Source organism: Asparagus officinalis, chromosome 4 (genome assembly GCF_001876935.1).
Source record: "Asparagus officinalis chromosome 4, Aspof.V1, whole genome shotgun sequence".
Lineage (NCBI taxonomy): Eukaryota > Viridiplantae > Streptophyta > Magnoliopsida > Asparagales > Asparagaceae > Asparagus > Asparagus officinalis.
Genome location: NC_033797.1, coordinates 21,963,482 through 21,986,162, shown reverse-complemented (window position 1 = coordinate 21,986,162; position 22,681 = coordinate 21,963,482). Strand labels below are relative to the sequence as shown.

The 22,681-nt window shown below is 33.0% G+C and overlaps 2 protein-coding genes across 2 annotated transcripts; both read right to left on the bottom strand.

Moving 5' to 3' along the window:
* LOC109836909 (pre-mRNA cleavage factor Im 25 kDa subunit 2-like) lies at positions 2,293 to 13,426 on the bottom strand. Its single transcript, XM_020404950.1, has 7 exons — positions 13,193 to 13,426; positions 13,000 to 13,045; positions 10,845 to 10,938; positions 10,700 to 10,773; positions 4,078 to 4,164; positions 3,876 to 3,986; positions 2,293 to 2,798 (listed from the first exon to the last, which is right to left on the bottom strand). Exons 1-7 carry the CDS (start codon positions 13,312 to 13,314, stop codon positions 2,724 to 2,726), a joined length of 609 nt encoding a protein of 202 aa, XP_020260539.1. The 5' UTR covers positions 13,315 to 13,426; the 3' UTR covers positions 2,293 to 2,723.
* Positions 16,502 to 17,566, bottom strand: LOC109838336. The gene has a single exon (XM_020406787.1). It carries the CDS (start codon positions 17,564 to 17,566, stop codon positions 16,502 to 16,504), a length of 1,065 nt encoding a protein of 354 aa, XP_020262376.1.

The following is a 22,681-nucleotide window of genomic DNA, read 5'->3' as shown; positions in this document are numbered from 1 at the left end:
CTCATGAAGAGAGTGTCTACGCATTTTATACGTGTGAAGTATAGTATGCAGTTGTGGGAGAAGACAGTTGTTATAGCCACAATAGATACAAATTAAGAGAGAGCACGTTCTAGTGTTGTAAGCATGACAGATTTTGAGAACTTGGAAGAAGACTATATCCACTAAGGAGGCAGACGCATAGAAGAACAAGAGCAAGTGAAGCTGATCTTGATGACAGAAAGTGGGGAAAAGCTATCACTTGAAACAAAAATCTACTTCCTGTAAATGAACTGATGCAAGCGGTGTTGTTTTTGACTTAGACGCGTACTGGTTTATATCTATGTTATCATACCAGCCTTTTAAGCACACCTCAGCAAACTATATGCAACAGTAAATATTCTATAGGTTTAACGGCCCGTTTGGATTTGCCAGGGGAAGTTAAGCGAACATAAAATAAGTGAAATTAAGAAGAGTTAAGCTAATATACAAAACCTGTTTAAAAATTTAGTAAGGAAAATCAGGAGGAACTTATTTAAAGAACAATGGAGTGGAATGGAAATATCTTATGCTACAAAATCTATGAGATATTCTAGTCTGAAGATGCATCTCAATAAGAGCAAAATACTTGTAGTGATAAGAATAATAATAATAATAACGACTAGCAAAACAACTGACAGTATGGAAAACTGCTACTGATGAGCAAAAGGAAAATATTACAATTATTGAAAGGACCCAAATAAAGAAGACAGAGAAAGCTCTAGCAAAATTGAAGTACAGTTTCGGTAAGTAGATTACAATTTTAATCTCAAGTTTTTACAGGGGTCAAATAGAATGAAGATAGTCAGGATCAATATTTAGAACGTAAGAAGATATTTTAAAGATTAGCTTTCATTAATTAAAAAGGCTATCTGCCTCGCTTGAAAATGACATCTTAATCTTGTTTGGAGTCTCTAATAAGAGATTCAACAGTCTGGTATAATAACCACAGTAGGCGTTTAACTTCTTGCAGAATCTAATGCGTCAAGTTTTTTATCTTTTTTTTTTGAACGAATTAAATGGATATCTATAGAAAATTTCTGTCACATTCCTTTTGAAAGTGTGAGCCTAAACACCAGTCCTAAGCCTCTGGCTTTTCTCATCGCCAAATACTGCTCTCTCGAGGAGCCATTATCTAATTTGAATGCTTAAACATACCCAACAGCTTAAGCGAGGTACAGAGAAAATCCTAATTTAACAACGAGAAACATACTAGTTAATGAAAATAATTTTGTTGCTTGAGAGCAGGCTCAATCAGAAATTCTTAGAGGTTGAGGAGGCCGGTGAGAATAAGATGGCTTTCCTGTTAGTCTCCCCTTTAGGAATATTGATGGTCCGAATATTAGGGATAAGAAAAATACATCGTTCAAGATGTTATTCCGAAGAGGTCATTGAAAAACTTTGGGAACTAATAAAACGATCATCAAGCACATTGTCCAGGGTTAATCATGTTTCAGGTTTTTTTTTCCATCAAATATCAGTCCCTTAAATCTTCATACTTAATAATTACTCCCTCAAATCATTGAAATTGCTAGTAGGCCCCCAAAATCCTTAACTTATTTTGAATTCAGCCCCTCCAGTCAAGATCGCAGAGTTGCAATTAGAGGGAACTAATTTAAAAAAAAAACTTATGAGAATTGAGGGACCTAATAGCAATTCTAATGGTTGGAGAGACAAGATCCAAAATGACTTAGGAATTGGAGCTTATAGCCATTTTTGTGACGCGAGGGTCTATTTCAAAATGGGAAATATTTAAGGGACTGACATCGAGTGGGAAAAAGCCCCCTTTTTTAAGCAATAAGCTGATGCCTAGTTGGGTGGAACTTAATCCACCACCTACAACTGAGGGGGTTTGATGAACACACATAACCTGTTAAGCCCCCCTGTTAATAAGATCATTCTTGTAAAGCAGGACTAGACTAAAGATTCCTCAAAGCCTATCAACAACCAAAACAAAGAACTAACTTAACTAACAAGCATCCTTGCACAGTAATGGCACCCTAATAAAATAATATAAGAAGTATTTTTAGCTATGTGAGTATTACTTGATTATGACACGCAACGATCACTTGCTCATGTGATTCATGACCTTTTTCTGTCGGGACAAGAATTCAGGCCTTTCACTTTCATCAAAATAATACATACAGATCAAGTACTAAGAATTCCACAAAATGAGATCCGAAAGCAATAACAAGGATTCTATAGATGTCAAGAGGTCTGGTTCAAATTAGCAATATTTAAGTTGTCAAAGACATACCAGCAAGAAGATGAGCGAACTGAACAACAAGACATTTGCAAAACGCATCTAACAGTTTCATTACGGTAATGATCCTCCACAGACAGTTACAATACTTAAAATTCATGACAAGATACAAGTCATTTAAGCCCACCTTTTCCATCACGAACCAAAATCTATACTTCATTGGTCCAATGTAGCAGTAAAATTAATCTATGATTCAAGTCTCTAACTTTCGAGATGGTGACCAAGAGATCAGCTTGTTTATAGGCTTTCCGGGAGTTGACTCCCAATTAGTTAGAGGTGACCAAAGAGTACTAACGTTAAAAATTAGTAGCTTTTCCCCCCAATCTATAATACCAATACTCTTTCACAATTCCATTCTAATAAAATGCTCTGGATACTCTATGGCTCCAAACCGAAACCGTTCAGATATCGTAACACCACAAAATACGTTCTAGCTTCACCAGCTTCAGGCATTATCGACCATTTTGAATTGGAGTCTTGATAACTGTTGGGGAATGGTGGAAATAACTGGACCATATCTCTGCACCAAAGGCATACAGTATGTCTCAGGTTTATTTACATGTACTTTTGGTGTAACTAGCTCAAATAACCAGAGAGAGAATAGAAAATATCAATTAGTTGAAAAAGAAACTTAGAAAAATTCTCCAATACCTGAAAATATATTAAACAGAAAAACTAGCTAAATATAACTCAACAATCAAATAGTTGAGGCACATGCACCACGGATCAACATCCCAAAATACTCCTAGACAGTCTAAAACAAAGAGGAACAATTATGGTATTGATGCACAGAATTACAGTCTTCAGTTAAGACATATTTAATAAGTAGTTTCCTTCAGACTTACAACATATGGAACTCCATATCAAACACATCAAATGTTTTAGTGTTACTTACTATGACAAAAGTTCTCACAAAATGAATGTTTCACAAAGATCTGCATTAGCCACAATAACTTGAACTCACACTGGAAAATCATGCACATGGTTTGTGCACAAAGACACAAAATCTACTTGAACCATCAAACTAATTAATTTCCTAATACTGAAAGCTTTTGTGTTAGATTGTTATTTTTATAGAAAAGCTATGTCCAGGATGCTGTCTTCTTAATTGCTAACCATTTACGGATGATACTGTCTTCTTAATTGCTAACCATTTTTTATAGAAAAGCTATGAAGATCTGATATAGATTCTCATTTCAGATGATACCACCATAGACTTTCTGCCAGTGTAGACATAGGGAGGAGTAGTTAGCCCATCTATGGACAATAGATCTTGAACAGATTCTTATTTCATAAAATACAACAGTAGAATTTGTCAGTACAGAAAATAGGAAGGAGCAGTTAACCAATCTATCGTTAGCTATTACTTAAGAAAAATCTCTCGCTCCCTCTCTGTGGAGGTGCATGTTAACAAGCATACAGATGAGCGAATCCAAGTCTAAAAGTGACAAATGTCAATAACACTTGATTATAAACATGAGTTGCACAAAAGAACTTAATTTTTCATGCTATGATAAACTAATAAAGACCATGTGAAGCAAATAGAAGAAAATGTATTAAAAATGTATACAAAAGACAATAGAAATAATATCAGTACCTGGACATTGTCATAGAGTTCAAATAATGGAACAGCAAGCAACTTCAAATTTTTTGGTACAGCAAAATACTCCCGGTCTGGAAGGTGGACAATGAAAATCTTCTTGCATTCCTGTGCAACAGAGAGAAAAAACTTTTTAAGGACTTGCCAAAAAAAACTACGAAAGAATTGGAAGACTTTCCAACCTTCAAGCAAAATATACCTTTGGTTTGGTGATGTGTGGAGGACAATATGGGTACATTACGGTTTCAAAATTAGGCCTCCACCAGACAGCAACACAGTCTCCAATCTGCAAGACATGGAATGTAATATGATAAAGACAGTTATTGTTTCTTTTTCAGCGTGTATCACACAGGCATATGTTAAAAAACAATTCCACAGCAAACTGAAATGTCAACCTACCACTAAAAAATGTTATAAAGAAAGATTGATGTTACTTACATACAGTCTTGAAACAAATTATATAAGTTTAATTCTTTTATATGAGGTCTTTAGATATTCTATGGGAGACATCTATCCCATTCAGGGGCGGAGTAAAAGGTGATGTCAAGTGACACCACCCTCTAGCAAAAAATTTAGGTAGTGTATATAAGTTTATGATCCTTTAGTGACACCACTACATAGTAAAAAGGGACCCATATGATTTATTTCTAATGGGCCGTGTCCTAAATCATACTCCCTTTAAAAGCACGAGTTCGAAAAAAATCTTTTGGTAGACAAAAAGAACCTTGAAATTCAAATATTATTCCATTAAGTAAGAGTAAGTTGATAAATTGATGAGTTCTTATTGGATATACATAGTATGAAGATAATGATACAATTTAAATTGAAATATAAATCTAAATAAAATTATTAAATACCAAATTTATAAAGGTCTACAAAATCAAGGGCGTATATGCAAAAAATAATAAATTAATGAGACAAATAATGTCTACCCCAAAGGTCAAACCCGAGAACAACGTAGACCAACAAATGTACATAATGTGGATGAGATATTTACAAAATCGACCAAACAAATTAAAGAGACAAAAGTCATTCTCAAAATTATAAAAAAAATTAAGGAAAATAAAAAATCATCATACTCCCTTTAAAAGCACGAGTTCAGGAAAATCTTTCCATAGTCAAAATTACACTGTACTATTTTAAATATTTAATTTAAATTATAATATATACTAATCATACTTATATCCTGTCCTAAAACCCCATGAGCTATCTATAACTCAATAATTTAAATAAGATTAATAAAATATATAAAACATCTCCGTACTATCAGTTTATTACATGAAGTATTACAAAAAAAAGCAAAAAGTTTTGAAAGTTAGACATAATACTCTCAAAAGTTTAAAATTACACAAAATAAAAAGCTAAAAATTTAGAACTTGGCAAAGAAAAGAGTAATTTTGTGATATTTTTTTATTAAGATATATTAATATAATTTATAATTTAAGGTTTACTATCTCTTTTTAGAATCTGAAAATAGTCAAGTTGATACTGGTAAAAAATAGTAATAATAACAGATTAAAAATATCCAGTTAAATAATAAAAAATTTAAAAATATGATAGACTAAAAATTAATGTTATTGTATAAATTAAAGTAACTGCGTATAATTTTACCAATATGTTAGAATACCAAAAATACATAAGTATCATTAATTCATAGAAGACTAAATCATAAAAACCTGATAAAAGACTATAATATAATAGCTTAACACTAATTGAATATAATTTATAAATATTGATCTCTAATGGTAATAATATTTATTAGGTAAAAAATTATAAAGATTTATGAATGGGGAACTATTAAAATTTTTAGAGATATCCTTCAAAAGAATCAAGCGGTTTTTATTTTAAATGGAATTCGGAACGTCTATGAATCACTTCAATTAACATTAACATAAGTTATATTTATCAAAAAAACACCAACTGAATACCCCATGAAGAATATATTGAACAACTTTGTGCTCATCAAAGAAACATTCTTCATAGAAGATAAAAGAAAAATTACTATACTTTGCGTGAGCAAAAATTATAAAATCGGCCCTTTTCTTTTTCTTATATAGTATCATGACCCTGCGTGTGACTTTATTTAGGAGTATGACTACTAACGAAGGATCATTCTTAAAGAGACTATCAAAGATAATGATGTAATAGCACTATTAGAATTCAAGATCTCTAAGTATGAAGTAGTATATTTTATTAGTAAAATTCTTATTAAAGACCACTAAATATTAAATTCACTTTATATCTGTCTTAAATTTATAGAGGAGATATGCATATCATCGTAAATTGCGTCAATAATATATATCAATCCAAAGATACAACTTACTGGAGAAATAAGAGAATAGTAAGTAAACCAAGCAAACATCCATATAACACCGTAAAAAATATTATATTTTAAAGCTAATATGCAGCGCTCTTTTAGAGTAAACTGCCAAGACAAAAGCATCTCCATTAAGGCTCTTTATAAATGCAACAGAAATTCAAATTACAAATATATACAACCATTATTACATTTGAAAGATGTATAATCTTAGAAAACCTATTCTAAAATTCATATAATTAAACCTAAGAATAATTTACCAATATACAGACACACTATCGCACCTTTAAGGCAACAAAAACTACCATTTATAATAGAGTTGAGCAGTGATTCTATGTTTGCAAAGGCTGCAATAAGAAAGTGGATAAAGATGTTAATAATAAGTGTCCAGATGATAAATATTGTAGAATTGCTAATGATTTAGTACCAAGGTTAAGTGATATCCCTTCATGAAATAAATATGTCAAAATTAAATATTAATATTATAATCTAAAGCAAATTGACAATAAAAATTTTAATGTATTTAGTTCAGATCCTCATGGAAAATGACACATGCAAAGCAAATGTAACATTATGACACAGCAGAAATTCTTATTGGATGTACGACAGAAGAATTCATTGCAGAGAAAAAAGAGATAGCTCCTAACCTTATTTAAGTAATAAATTAAAAGCATAAAAATTTTATATATATGAAATTAATATTTATTCTTATTGAAATAGGAAAAAATCAAAGTTCGTATTGTCAGAAGTTTGTGTTGAATATAAGAAATATATTCAACTTCTTTGTGAATTTAGACGAGAAGACAAAAGATGAATGAGCCCAAGAAAAGATAACATGCTCCAGTCTCATATCAAAATTGATGTAGACGATGAAGATACTACTACTCTAGAATTGGCTAGTAAAAAGGTAAAGATGAAGAATGATTGATCTCGACTCAATAAAAAATAAAATAGAAGTAACAAAAAGATAATGTTTTGTGAATTATTATAGAATAGTTTTATTTTTTAGTAAAATTAGGAATCTTTAGAAGGGATTTTCATAAACTATTTTAGTGCTTTCATATGCATGTGGATGTTTTTATCATATAAGTGTACTAGAGTTAACATTAATCTTCGGTTTATGATTTTTTTCATTAACCATTTTCTGTCATTTTAACCCATTTTAAATCAATCATCTTGGCTCGTTAGCTTTATTATTCATCTTCTTTTTATAATGTTATTTTTTCAAGTGTTTTTACTTTCATAATATTATACTTTCTAAGGTCAAGCTCGGTTTTATTCCGATCCAAATGAAATAAAAATTTAAATTGGTTTTAGATTATATTTATCTCCTGACAATTCAACTATCAACATAAAAATTTAAACTGGATGTAGCCTATTCAAACAAACATCAAATAAATAAATATCAAAGTGTAATAGAGGAACAAATTTTAGTAGAAAATAAACCAAAAATACTTAATCAAAGTGAGTAAAAATTATTATCAAAGAGTAACCGATGAATAAATTTTAGTAAGAAAATAAACCAAAAATACCTAATCACAGTATTTAACCACGTGCATTACACGTGCATAAAATCTAGTGGCTCCCAAAATCTCATGTGCCAAATAGTTAGTACCACACACGCGTGCGCACCCACAGTAAAAAAACCCCTCTGTATTTAGTAAAAAGGGGAAAGTTAGGTTTTTAAGGTAGAGAAGAAGACAAGAATGAAAGTTAAAAAAGGGACAAATATGGGGTGAAACTTAAAAGGCTTTCTACTTCATACTTTTATTGGAATCAATATCCAACTTTCGTTATAAAGATAGGATAAATCACTGTTTTTATGGCATATAATAGATATAGGCCCTCTGGAACTCCCTCTTTTTATGGCAGTCATCACATAATTGAATATAACATGTTATTCAACATTACCCCATAACTAATCAGACAAGGGTTAAATTGCACTCATACAAATATAGGATATGGATGCATACACGCCGATACAAGATACAGGAAATCCTAAATTTTTGGAAAACAGCTATGCCATGGATACCTCAAAAAACAAATAAATAATAAATAATTATAATTGTCAGTGCTGCCATGTTTGGTATGATTTGAGCACTATTAGGTAAGTTAGTGAGTTCCCCCATTATTTTCCTTTTTCATGAGCTCCCTCATGATTTTTCTTTTTTGTAAGTTTCCCCATGATTTCTCTTTCTTTTTATTCCTCGTTTGCAGAGTCCCAAACCCGCCCCCTGCAACCCCTCATCCCCCTGCCCCAAGAAAAAGAGGGAAAAAAGATGTGCATACTCCAAAGATGATAGGGTTGAAGAATAAGTTAATATTGTTACAAACATTGTTTTAATTAAATATCCCCGACATGGCCCGATGTATCGCCCAATATATCCTTTTACAGGGCTTACCACAACCAATACGTTCTCTAAATATCTTTTACCCTTTTTTGGTTATTTTGGGCGATATATCCACGATATGACCGATATATGTTGGCCGATGTATCCTTTTATATGACTTGTCGCAAAACAATACATCATGTTTGACAATTTTTGGGAGAGATATCATGATTTTCCCATTATATCAAATGACATTTTGGCCTAAAAAATGAGATGAAATGTTGCAACATTGATTTGTATTTTTATTTATTTTACAAGGTTGATTAGTGATCCTAAACATATATTATTTACATTTTGTATGCTTAGATTTCATTAAGAAGGTTGATTAGTGATCCTAAACATATATTATTTACATTTTGTATGCTTAGATTTCATTAAGTATGTTGAGATTACATTTTAGTCCTAAACATATATTATTTACATTTTGTATGCTTAGATTTCATTAAGTATGTTGAGATTACATTTTAGTGCGTTATATTATATATGCAGACATTCATTATTGTGTTCCAACATTTGCCACATATCCTCGATATTTTCCCAAAATCCGCAATCCGATATGAATTCTGGCTCTGATAATTTCCCCAATATCCGATACTTAAAAACCTTGGTTACAAAACTATCGTATTGTATCGGATTTTAAGCATGTTGATTCAATCCAACTGGTCTGTCAATACTAGCTAGTAATGGCTAAAAGAATGATGATAGTGACTGATGTATCAATGTAACAAAGAGCAATGCGGTTCAAACTACTAAAAGTTGATTTCACAGAGATATTATGAAAAAGAAGAAAATCGATAAATAGAAAGTTTTTTATTCTGATTAAACTAATGTTGACTTTTTTGATGCATCAGTAATTTCATGAAACTATAGAAACTGCCAGAACTCCTAATACCAATAAAAGAGAATTGAACCAGAGACCAATTCTAAGATTCAAAACCTTACTAAGGACAAAGACAGCCATTCCAATACAGATCTAAGCATATGTAGTGGTACGACACATAGGAGACCTCTCAATCAGTATATCCATGTAATATGGATCTTGACTCATGACTCAGTCTAGCGTAAGCCTGATGGGTACATTATTACAATAGTTAAGACTATTTTACAATCGCATGAATAAAATGAAGGGATGTAGTAATGCTGTCCATAGAAGTATAGAACCATCACTAGAATGATAGAAGTTCCATTATCTGGCTTTCAAAAAATTCATAGATTTATTTCCTACATTCTCTTAGAGATCACCCAGCTCAGATAGAGGTGTAACTCTTCACAATCTTTATTGTTATCACTTAGTATTTTAGCTTTCTTTTTATGGTTATGACACATCTGGATTGTTCTTATCACTGCAAGAAGCACCCAGTATTGTAATTCTTAGATAATGATGGGCCATAGCCCATATGAAAGAAACTTAACAGATGAATCATGAAATGACCATTCATTATACTGGACAGCTCTCGTAATGCTATATACAAAAGAGATACTTAACTGGACACAAAAAGCTCTCATGAAGGAAAACCATGATTATGTTCATGTTTAAGATGTATGATTGATAATCTGAATGTAATTTTAACAGAATTAGGTATATACTTACAATAGACGACACCCCCTATTAATCTCTGGAAATTAGATATACCTTCAGAATACTTGATTAAACTTCTCTCATCAAAGAAAAACATAATGTGACTAATTAGAGCAAATAACTCTCCAACTAATGTTTCCAAGGATGCTTTATTAAGAATAGACCATTCGCTTGCATGGAAACAGTATTGGAATACCTGAGGTCCTAAACAATGTTGGAATGGAAAAACCTAATTAAGGAAAAACAGTTGATGGACCCTCCACCATACTGGAAACTCTCATAATATAATGTTGGAAAAGCTGCATTGTGTTCAGAAGATGATCATGAAGTTCAAGGAAGATTAGAGACATGTTGAGCAAGGATTTTCAGGATAAATGAAGAAGGATAAGGATAACTCATCTAGGATTTCAAGTGCTTTAGATGTCAGTGAAAACTTCCAGAGGATTCGATTGTGTGCTTTAAATCTCAGCAATTATCATAAGTTGCCAATAATTTCACAGATCAACTAAAAGGTACAATAAAAAGAATAAAGTACCTGCCAGTTCTGCTGATGGGAAGGTAAATTAGCAGCAAGTTTACTAGAAAGCTTCCGTTTTAATCCCTCAACATCTGAAAAGATACATCAGAATTTTAACAAAAAAACAGGTAAAGCAGTTTGACTTAATAGGAGAATATCCCACCATTCTCTCCAGGCTTCAAACGTCCACCCGGAAGTTTACAGAATGTATTTCCAATTTGCAGTAGCAGTATATGAGGATGATTGTGTTCCTGCACCTGCAATCCGAATATCCAATCAATCAAGTGAGACAAGATAAAAGAAACAATCTGCAGTCTCCATAAATTTACATGAACCTCAGTGTTTTCATATGTTTATAAATACAATGTCCTTGATTGTTTGCTCTATCATGTATCTATCATTTGCCTCTGTGTGATATAACTAGAGACACACAAATTGGCATCAGGGCATGACCTCATGTAGATAAACAGGCGATAGGACTTTTGCCAAAGAAAATATCAATTGGTATATATCACTGTTTTATAGATTTAATACCCAATCAACCTGGCTGAAACCATATGATTTTAAGTTATACCTTTACTCAAACAAACCAGAGCCTGGTCAAGCTCCAATAACTCCAGATAGACCTAAACGCAAATTAGTTTTGAGTTTAACCTAAACAAACTTAAGATAGTCATGACAGCAATGTCTATCAAATCAATTATCATCAAATTTCATTAAGGAGAATTAACGTATGAGCTCGCTTGAAGTAACACTTATATCTGACTGAATCAAGATTAGATTATGTGAAATCAGTGTATACCTAGAGTTGGGCTGAAGAAATCTGAAGATGCCATCCATAAGATCACTTTTTCCCATATCAACCCTGAGGAAACTCATGATTCCCATCTCCTTTACCAATATGTCTTAACATTCTCTAAATTTGAGAATTTCCAACTATTGGCAGAGAAATGGGAAGCAAAGGTTCTGACAGTATGATCCAAGCAAAATCTTTCCTCCCTCCCTCCCTCCAAACCTCCCTCTGTTCTGTATAGTCAAAAGACTTGAAACCAGCAAATATACCATTTTTCAGCTGTTCAAAATGCCTCTAAGTATGTAGGGTTTAATCGTTAGGGACAGACGATCCCCGATTCCAATCCCTACAACCCAGAGGAGGTCCAACAATGACCTCACAAGATAGAAAGATAGCAAGCAAACAACAAGAGCACACGAGATTTACACGGTTCGGTCTACCAAGTTTGATCTAAATCCACAAGGCAACGGTAGGAGAAATCCAAAAGAGAGCATTACAAGCAGCCATGTCATACTAATTCATCCCAAGGCACTCTCACATAAGAGAGACTTATATAGTGCTCTGACAAGAAACTCTAGCACTAACTTGGCCCAAAGGCCCACCGGGCTTAAAAGCTCACTCAATGCTGAACAGATACGAGACATATCTCAACATCAATCCCGTTTCTAGACTCCAAGCACTGGTATCCCTTGGTTTTCGAGCTCATACCGTTCAGTGTAGGGCACATGATTTTCCCCAGGCTGCTGTTGGCGTTTAAGATGGTTCAAATGATGTTGGCTTCTTAGTTGTACCATTTCAAGTGGGAGTTGGTTGGTGGTATGAGAGCTGAGTGATAAGTTTGGGGTTACTCTTGCTTTGGCTAACCCTATTCGGGCTATACACGTTCCTAATGAGTGATACATGAGAAGTTCCAACTCTTGTACGTTTTTAATGGTGTTGTTTCAGATTATTGGATGGGATTATGCAAGATCTTGCATTAAAGTTTCTAATTATACATATTTCCTTCCAAAAGCTATCAAAATTGCATGTATGATCATGATATCCACTAAAATTATGTTTTTGTCAATGATAGTTGAATACTTGCATCTACAAGTTAATTCTGAATAAAATACTACTAGTTTATTACTTGGAAAATGTATTACATTAATTGTTTAGTTCTTTGTGTCATGGCTTGCGTTATGAATTGTGAAATGGGAAAAATAAATTTAATGTGGGGGAGAAATTCACATCATGGTTTAGCATATTTAGTAACAATAAACTAGAGACAACCAAACTTAGGGGGATTTTGGGGTAGCTTAATTTTTTGTCAAAGTAGCATTTTTTTTCTGAACCGAGACAACTGGGTTCTTCCCTCACAAAAAAAACTTAACTTTTTGGCAAACACAGCGCTAACAAAAGACATTAATGGCTTTCATAGAGACAACCAAGATTGCCACAACCTCCAAAGTACATATATTATATTGTTACCAAATTCGAAGCCCTTCACAATTTTAAAATTCCGCTTAAACAATAAGGGGGAAATTACCAGTAGAATCGCTTCAACGCTCGTCCGCATGCCTTCTTTCATGTAGCTGGGCGTCCAAATCAAAACTTAAAATCACAATGCGATTATCATTAAAAAAAATCATCAAAAAAGATGATAAATTTATGATCTAGGGTTTTGAAATTCGATTGGATCTAGGGTTTCAGGGAAAGAAGAGGAAGAGAAAGGGGCTTACTTGACTTTCATACGAGCGAGGCGATCGGCCACGGAGGTGTCCTTCTCCATCTTGGGCTCCTTCGTTCCGAAGGTGTAGCTCGAGAGAGGGTATATGTTCACCACCGGTGAGTTTACCACCATTTTTTCTCGGGATCGATTCCTCTCTGTACAATGGCACCTGAGTTAGGGTTATTTGCTATTCCTTTTTTTGAGGGTTCTTCGATGATGGTGTTTAGTAATAAAAAAATATTTTTGTTGGTTTTAAGGGATTTGCACTCCAATGGACCGGAAAACATCTTCCTTCACCACAGTCCCTATATTTTCTCTCTAAATTAAGGGGAAGATTAAAGTCCCTTAGAGCATCCCCACCCCACCCCACCTTTTTATAGTTTATATAAGAGCATCTCTAAGGGCCGGAAAAATCCGGCCCCTTAGCTAAATTAAAGCTAAATTAAAGGAGTTTTAAGGGATTTGCACTCCAATGGATCGGAAAACATCACCCTTCATCCCAGTCCCTAAACTTTCTCCCTAAATTAAGGGGAAGATTAAAGTCTCTTAGAGCATCACCAAGGGGTCGGAAAAATCCGGCCCTTTAGTTAAATTAAGGGAGTTTTAAGGGATTTGCACTCCAATGGACCGGAAAACATCTCCCTTCACCCCAAGTCCCTAAACTTTCTCCCTAAATTAAGGGGAAGGTTAAAGTCTCTTAACCTTCCCCTTATAATTTTATAATAATATATTTTCTTTTAGTATTAATTTATGTGTTATTAAATTTAGTTAATGTATAGTTAATTTAAAATAATATAATTAAATTAATGTATAGTTAATTTAATTTGATTAATATTTTTTAAAATGTACCTCTTATAATTTTTTATTGTAATTTTTTATTATAATTTTTTATTAATTATAGGTTGTTTTTTCTAGTATAAAGTGTTTTTCTAGTATAGATTTTTTTTCTAATGTAGGCTGTTTTTCTAGTATAGGATTTTTTTTAATTATAGGTTGTCTTTGTGGTATAGGGTGTGTTTCTAGTATAGGCTTTTTTTCTAGTGTAGGTTGTTTTTCTAGTATAGGCTTTTTTAATTATAGGTTTTGTCTTTGCAGTATAGGGTGTTTTTCTAGTATAGGCTTTTTTCCTAGTGTAGGCTATTTTTCTAGTATAGGCTTTTTTTTTGTTTTTTAGCTAGAATAGCTAATTTTTTTAAAACTATCTAATTAATTTTTACCCTATAAATAAGGCACTACCCTGATGTTCACTTTCACACTTCACTCTTTCATTGTTTCTACCTCTATTTCATCATATATACTACAATTTAAGGTAGGTTATATTTTTTGTTTAATTATAACTGCACTTCATGTTTCTTATATTTTTAACAGTTTGAGAATTTTAATTAAATCATACTCATGTGAGATTTATACTGATGTAGATGGCAGAAAATAATAATCCATATTATGTCAATTTGATGACTAGTCATTATCCATGGGAAGATCAATATGAAGAGTAATCGTTTCAGCCGGACATACCCGAAGAAAATACAGTAAAAGATGTACCATTGCAAAAGAAGTTGATGCGAAAATCAAAATATCGGATCGAAGAAGACACCTTGCTTGTATCTGCATGGATCAACACTAGCATTGATCCAGTGCAAGGGACATTGCAAAAATATTCCACATTTTGGCACCGAGTAGCAACTTACTATCATGAAAACAAAACATTCAGTAGCGATCGTGATCAAAAAGGGTTAGAGCACCGTTGGTCCGCTATTTAAATTGCAGTTAGTAAATTTTGTGGGTGTTTTAATCAAATTGAAGCAAGAAATCAAAGTGGCGTGACAGAGAATGACAAGGTACTAATTGTGGCTTCAAATTATTTAAACTGATTAGATTTATATAATTTATTAATTGTTTTACTTTTTACATGTTAGTAAATTTATTTTATTTTTTAATTAGATTATGGAAGCGATGCAAATGTTTCAAAGCATGCAAGGAGCAAGTTTTCAATTTTTACATTGTTGGAATGAGTTAAGGTTCCATCCAAAGTGGCTTGGCCAATTTTCAATGAAAAAATCTAAGAGGTCAAAAAATTCAAGTCCTGCTACATCTTCTCCTGCAACTCCAGATTCAATAAATTGTAGGGAAGACGAATGTCCTACTGAGGGTTCGTCAAGGCCCATAGGAAGAAAGGCTGCAAAAGAAAGGTTGAAACAAGGTAAAGACAAGCATGTGGATTCTGAAATTACACCAGTGATGTTATTTATTGATGAAATGAAGCAGGATCGGAAAGGAAAAAAAATAAAGAGAGCAGAATTATTTGGTCAAATTTATGTTTAGGAGCAAGAGCGCATAAAGATAGAGCAAGCCAGACTACAGGTCGCTCAAGAAGCTCAAAATATCAAAAAGGAAAAAAATATGATTGAAAGCTATGAAACAAGATGAGAGGATTATGTCCTATTAAGGGTTCGTCAAGGCCCATAGGAAGAAAGGCTGCAAAAGAAAGGTTGAAACAAGGTAAAGACAAGCATGTGGATTCTGAAATTACACCAGTGATGTTATTTATTGATGAAATGAAGCAGGATCGGAAAGAAAAATTATTTGGTCAAATTTATGTTCAGGAGCAAGAGCGCATAAAGATAGAGCAAGCCAGACTACAGGTCGCTCAAGAAGCTCAAAATATCAAAAAGGAAAAAATATGATTGAAAGCTATGAAACAAGATGAGAGGATTATGGCAATTAACACTGATGGCATGCCTCCATTGCAAGTAGAGTATTACAATAAGTTGAAGATGGAAATTCTTGAAAGGCAATTTGGTGGTAGTAGTTCAAATTAGAAGGAAGATGGTGTATCGTACTTGAAGATGATGTATCGTATTTAGTGTGTTCTTATGTATTTCAATTTACTCTTGTTGTATCGTACTTGAAGATGATGTATCGTATTTGAAGATTTTATGAAGTTCTATTTATGCAAATGGAAACTTTTCTCAAAAATCAAATATGGTCACATATTAATATAGAAATTCAATAACATCAATATTATATAAACTAACAGGTCCTTACTTGCAACACTAAATTAAATGACATTAATATTACATCAGCATACAAATCCCTTACTAAAGCCCACCATTTCGTTCCCATAAATGTTCGACAAGATCCAATTGCAATTAAGAATGAGTTTGCCTGTCTCTAATGCGATGATGATTCTGAATAAATTCACACAAATCTATTGTACATTCGTGAGACACTGATATAGTTGGGGCTTCCTCAGCAGCATTGTACGTGAAGTCGATATAATCATCATTTCTTTCATCTTCAACAATCATGTTATGCATTATTATGCATGCTTGCATAATATTTTTAATATTTTCTCATCCCAAGAGCGAGCTGGTCCACGCACAATTGCAAAGCGTGATTGGAGTACCCCGAATGCTCGCTCTACATCCTTTCTTGCCGACTCATGAAGTGTAGCAAAATGTTTTCTTTTATTTCCTTGTGGTACAGAAATTGTTTTAACAAATGTTGCCCATGACGGATATATACCATCAGCAAGGTAGTATCCCATCGTGTGTTCATGACCATTGACTGTATAATTAATAGTCGGACCATGTCCTTCAGCAAGTTGAGAAAAAACGGAAGACCGTTCTAACACATTAATATCATTAAGAGCTCCCGGTAAACCAAAATAAGCATGCCAAATCCAAAGATCATAGGAAGCAACAGCTTCTAAAATTATTGTAGGAGTGTGGTTGTGACCGGTATACATACCATGATACGCAGCCGGACAATTCTTCCATCTCCAATGCATGCAGTCAATGCTTCCTAACATCCTAGGAAATCCCCGTTGTTTGCCAATTGCAAGCAATCTTGCAGTGTCCTCGTCAGTTGGTGACCTTAGATACTCATCACCGAAAATTGCAACAATTGCTTTGGTAAACCTGCCGAGACTCTCTATAGCGGTGCTTTCTCCAATCCGCACGTAATCATCCACAGAATCTGCTGATACTCCATAAGCAAGCATCCTCATAGAAGCAGTTACTTTCTGTAGCGAGGATAAACCAATTTTCCCAGCAGCATCCCGTTTCTGGACAAAGTAGGAATCATGTGTTTCCACTGCAGATAAAATACGCAAAAATAGTGGGCGATGCATACGAAACCTCCTTCGAAATAGTTTTGCTGGATACACAGGAGATTCACTGAAATAATCATGAAAAAGCCTCTCATGACCTTCAGCTCTATAGCGTTGAATTACAGCGTGCCTTGGAATGGAACCACGACGACGATAACTTTGACCTTCGCTGGAGTGGTGTTCTTCCAAAGATGCGATTGCTAATAAGGTCGCATAATCATCATCGTCTTCCTCTTCCTCTTGTAGCAAGGCACGTAACAAATTACTAGCCATAAATAATATTGAAGATTGGGTTAAAAAAATTGAATGAATTTGAATTTAGTAAAAACGAAGGACACTGGTAGTGCTATTTATAGAAGGAGTGACCACATTTAATTAAAAAACGACCGTTGAAATACGACCGTTAAAATATGACCGTTAGAATATGACCGTTGAAATATGACCGTTGAGATATTATTATAAAATAAAATTAATATTAAAATAATATGAATTTAAATTTAAAATAATATTTAATTTTTAACACGATTTATATAAATTAATTATTATCTAAATTAATTATTTGTTAAATTTTAATTTAATTAATTAATTTAATGATAATATAAAGTAATTTCTTAATTTAGATTATTTATTTATTTTTAGTTATTAATATTTAATTGTTTATTCATTTATAAATAAACCACATATTTAATTAAATCTTAATTCATAAAATTAAAAAAACTAAATATAATTAATTAAGGGGTAGAGGGATTTTAAGGGGAACCATTGGAGAAGAACCAATCCCTTCCCCAATAGTTTCCCCTAAATTAAGGGACATCCAAGGGAACCCTTGGAGATGCTCTAAGCCATATATATTCTTTACATTTTAATATTATTTTTTCGATCATGGAGCTAAAAACAGGTATGTTTGGCAACCAATATGTTTTAGTATTGTGTTTTACTATAAGGGGCTGTTTGTTTGCCTAAAAAAGGGAAATCAAAGAAATGGAAAACTATTTCTAAGAAAAATTATTTTGGGAATGTTTGGTTGGCTAAAAAATGAAGGAAATCAAAGAAATGAAGATGAGATGATGTTAGTTGTCACCTTATTATAGGATGATGTGAGTGATTTTTTAAGAAAAATTGTTTTGATGTTGTTTGGTTGGCGAAAAAAAATAAGAAAATGAATTATAATAAACATATTTCTTGTAATAGGTTGTTTTCTTTTGTTTGGTTCATTCTTAAAAATAAGAAAATAGATGAGATGAGATGAGTTATCATTATATTATTGGATGATGTGACTCACACTTAAGAAAATCGTTTACCTAGCTTTTTGGGAGGAAATGAGTTGAAATGAAATGTTAATGAGATGAGATGAGTTGTCACCATCTTATTAGATGATGTGAGTGATTTGAAATGATGAGATGAGATGAGTTGAGTGATGTTATGGATAAAAATAATATTTTATTAGATGTGGTTGATGAGTTGTTGGGTAAAAATAATATTTTATTAGATGTGGTGGATGAGTTGTTGGATAAAAATATTTTTTGTATTAGATGTTGTGGATGAGTTGTTGGATGAAAATAATATTTTATTGGATGTTGTGGGTGAGTTTTAGGATGGAAATGGATGAAATTATACTTTTTGAGATTTCCACTTTTTCATTTCCATTTCTTGTTTTTAGGAAATAACCAAACAGACCCTAAAAACACTATGCCATGATGTTTTTTCGCAAAAGTATTTTGAAAACATCATTGTGAGTTTTTGGTCAAATACTAGTTTGACTCCACAATAGACTCCACAATAATGTGCCACCACTCACATGAAACAATGATGAATAATGATGCAACACATTCCAATGATATTCATATTGCATACATCAATCCCGAAATATATTCTAGTGATAAAATTATCTCCTCAAGATTTAATGACATCTCCTTAATATAATGATAAATGCTTAAATTGACACTTTAGGATAAAATTAGATTAAAAAATGCAAGAAACACTATGTAGAAATAGATCAGGATATGAACGACGGTAAAAAATTAGGGCAAAAAGGAAATTCACACAAATTAGGGTAAAAATCCAAGCCAAAATAACATACAAATTATGTTTATTTTACAATAAATTCGTCCAACATGGAAGAGGGACTGATTGAAGAAGAAAATGTTGGACCCTAGAAGGGGGGTGATTAGGGTCTTATGCTAATCTAATCCGATTATATACCAATTAAAATTAATTAACAAGTTATCCTAGCAAGTATGAAATACAACAATATATGAGCTAGGATAAACAATATGAATAACGAGATATATCCTAACAAAGAGATATAGGCAATGTATGTGCAAGGATATATAAACTAACACAAGGGTAAACAAAATGAACTAGATAGTGGATGAAATAAATGAGCAATGCACAATTGGCGATATAAGATAAATACAAAAGCAAATGTGCCAATGACAAACTCAAACACACTCAAATGATCACGGAGTTCGGACCTTCCGTCCTACGTCTCCGCTCCCTACTCCCAGGGAGAAATCCACTATCACAACCGGGTTTTCTACGCTCACCCGAATAACATTTACACCTCACAGTGTCGGTTTTCAACGCTCACCGATCAACGTCACTCCTCACAATCGGTTTTCTAGTTCATCGAAAACTTCACAACACACTCGGTTTTCTAGCTCACCGAAAACCTTACACAACTCTCAATGTAACAAATATAAATTTGTTCTCTACAATAGATGAGAACACAATTAGGCACAACTCAATGTTACAATCTCTCACAACCCTAATATACTATGTATGCAAATACAATAAGCTCAAGTGGTTGTGTGTAACAATGAAATAAAATCAAATCAACTAAACTCAAATATAAAATCTAGCTTAAGAACAATAATAATCAAACAAGTATATAAATGTAAAGCTAGAGTTTGAGTTTAGAAAACTTCTCAATTGATAACAAGAGATGGAGGGAGGATAGTTGGAAGCTCAAACTTCAATAGATAATCTCCTCAAGCTCTTGTGGAATTGATTCACAAAACCGAAACACTCAAATGCTTAAAAGCTTCTTAAAACAAACTTAAACAAACACTAAACAAGTTTAAAACCTTGTTAAAATCTTTTAAACCATTCTCTTAGATATCTTTGAAAGAGAGCAGCAATAGGGTATTTATACCCACTCAAAAACTCAGCCAAAACCCCCAAGCAAAAGGAACTCAGGTTCGGTCGACCGGTTTGGTCAACCGAAAACTGACATATTAAAACCTGATTTGCTGATTTTAAAACGCTGTTTAAAAATATCAAATAAATTCCAAAAAATGTAAAACTTTGGGGAATGATTGTAGACATGATAATAAACATGCTACAATTACTGGTTTCTAAAAAGGACTTACCAAATGAAAAATATCATCATTTTACAAAATAGTCCAAAACATGAAAATATGAGATACTTGAATTTTGATGTTTTGACATAAACCAACTTTTAAAACTTTGTGAAATGTTTTTATAGACTTAGTAAAACATGTATAAACTGATATTGAAGTCTATAAACTAATAAGATAATATTTTCATAAAAATACATATTCTATGTAATAAGTACTAAAACACAATAGAGTATGAAATATTTAGTATCATAAAAACCAAAACACATGTATGTATATATATAACTATATATATGCATAGAAACCAAAAAATTATGTATATATATATAACTATATATATATACGAAGAAACCAATAAATGTGTGTGTATAGATATTGAGCTTAACGTACTTAACACACATAATATAAATCCTAAACTAAATTACCCAAGCTTGATCTTGATCTTCATTGAGCTCAACTTGGTAATCTCGCGGATGAAGCTTTAACTTGGATCTTGAACTTTGAATAGCAAGGCTTCACCGACATTCCGCCAACCTCCATTTGATATGATCGTTAAGGCTCGATTCCATCCATCCTCCAACTACGTTGTTTGTCTACAATAAATACGAAAACACAAATACTAGACAAACAACATTAGTGGTAAATTGTTTGTTAAACATCATCAAAACAAGAAGGCCAACAATCTCCCCCTTTTTGATGATGACAAACAATTTACAAAAAAGATATATGCAAAGGAAATGAATATACAATGTATAAGATATCATGCATATAAACAAGAAAGAATATACTCACAATATTTCTCCCCCTTTGACAACATCAAAAAGGGGACAAAAAGAATAAGAGAGCGAAAGCTCCCCCTATCAATAAGCATAGGTGAGTATAAAAACAAACATAGAATAGGGAATAGCTCCCCCTATCAAAAAGCCATAAGAAATATGCAATAAAGATCAAGGCAAAACATGTGAGCAAGCATACATGAATATGCTAAATATCACTCACATACAAAAAGATAACGAGAACACATATAAATATGTCAATATGAAAATAGTGTCTCATTAACACAAAAAAATATAAAAAAAATAGATTTATGAAATCAAAAGAAAAGGAACATGAAAATCATGTAAAAAGTTTTCAAATGAAAACAAATCAACCAATTGAAATCATAAATCAAAGTTTAAATCATAAAACCAAATCATCATTGATTTTCAAAAATCAAGAGAGGCAACTATATCTAGCTCTTGAGCTAGTATCAAGACTGTCTCGCGTGGGCGAGACAGTAAAAGTCTGTCTCGCCCGCGAGACAGTCAAGTCTGTCTCGCGTGCGAGACAGTAAAGACTGTCTCGCGTGCGAGACAGTCTATACTTGTGTTCTTTTTGACATTTTGGATGACTTCGTCTTGAGCTGTGTTTGGATGTCTCTCAGCATTTTTTGACGCCTACAGATACCCCCTCCAAAGTATTCCAGACTCATTCTTTTATAGAGGAGTTCTGGGATGCTTTGGATAAGATAGGTCTTACTTATGATCCTTTCCATGCTTGGTTGGGTAGATCGTATAGAAGAACCTGCAGATAGCTTCAACACTTGATCTCTTTGTCTCTCAGTCTATTCAGTGCTTTGTAGAATAGCTAAGGTTCTTTCGGCATGGCGTTCATCGCTTGACCGTCGTCGAGATCTTGAATTGAAGTTGGAATTTGTACTTGTGAGTTCAGCTTTTGTCATCAAATTGATACCGCATTGTTAATCACTGTATCAGTCTTCATAGGAACACAGTTTATACTCATGTATTTTTTTGGAGTTCTCGGGAAATAGTTTAACCTCGTATACCCGTTGGGAGGTAGCCAGGTTATTCTTAAGAATATTTTGAGTGATATTCTCCAGAAACTTCCTGTTGATGGTAGGGAAACAGTTTAGACTCGTGTACCTCTTGGAGTAATATGATCTCTTTTTTGTTGGTAGAGGTGAACCCGATAATGGAGAGGAAGAATTTTATATTCTATCTCCTGGTCTCTTGTTTGTTGGTAGAGATGA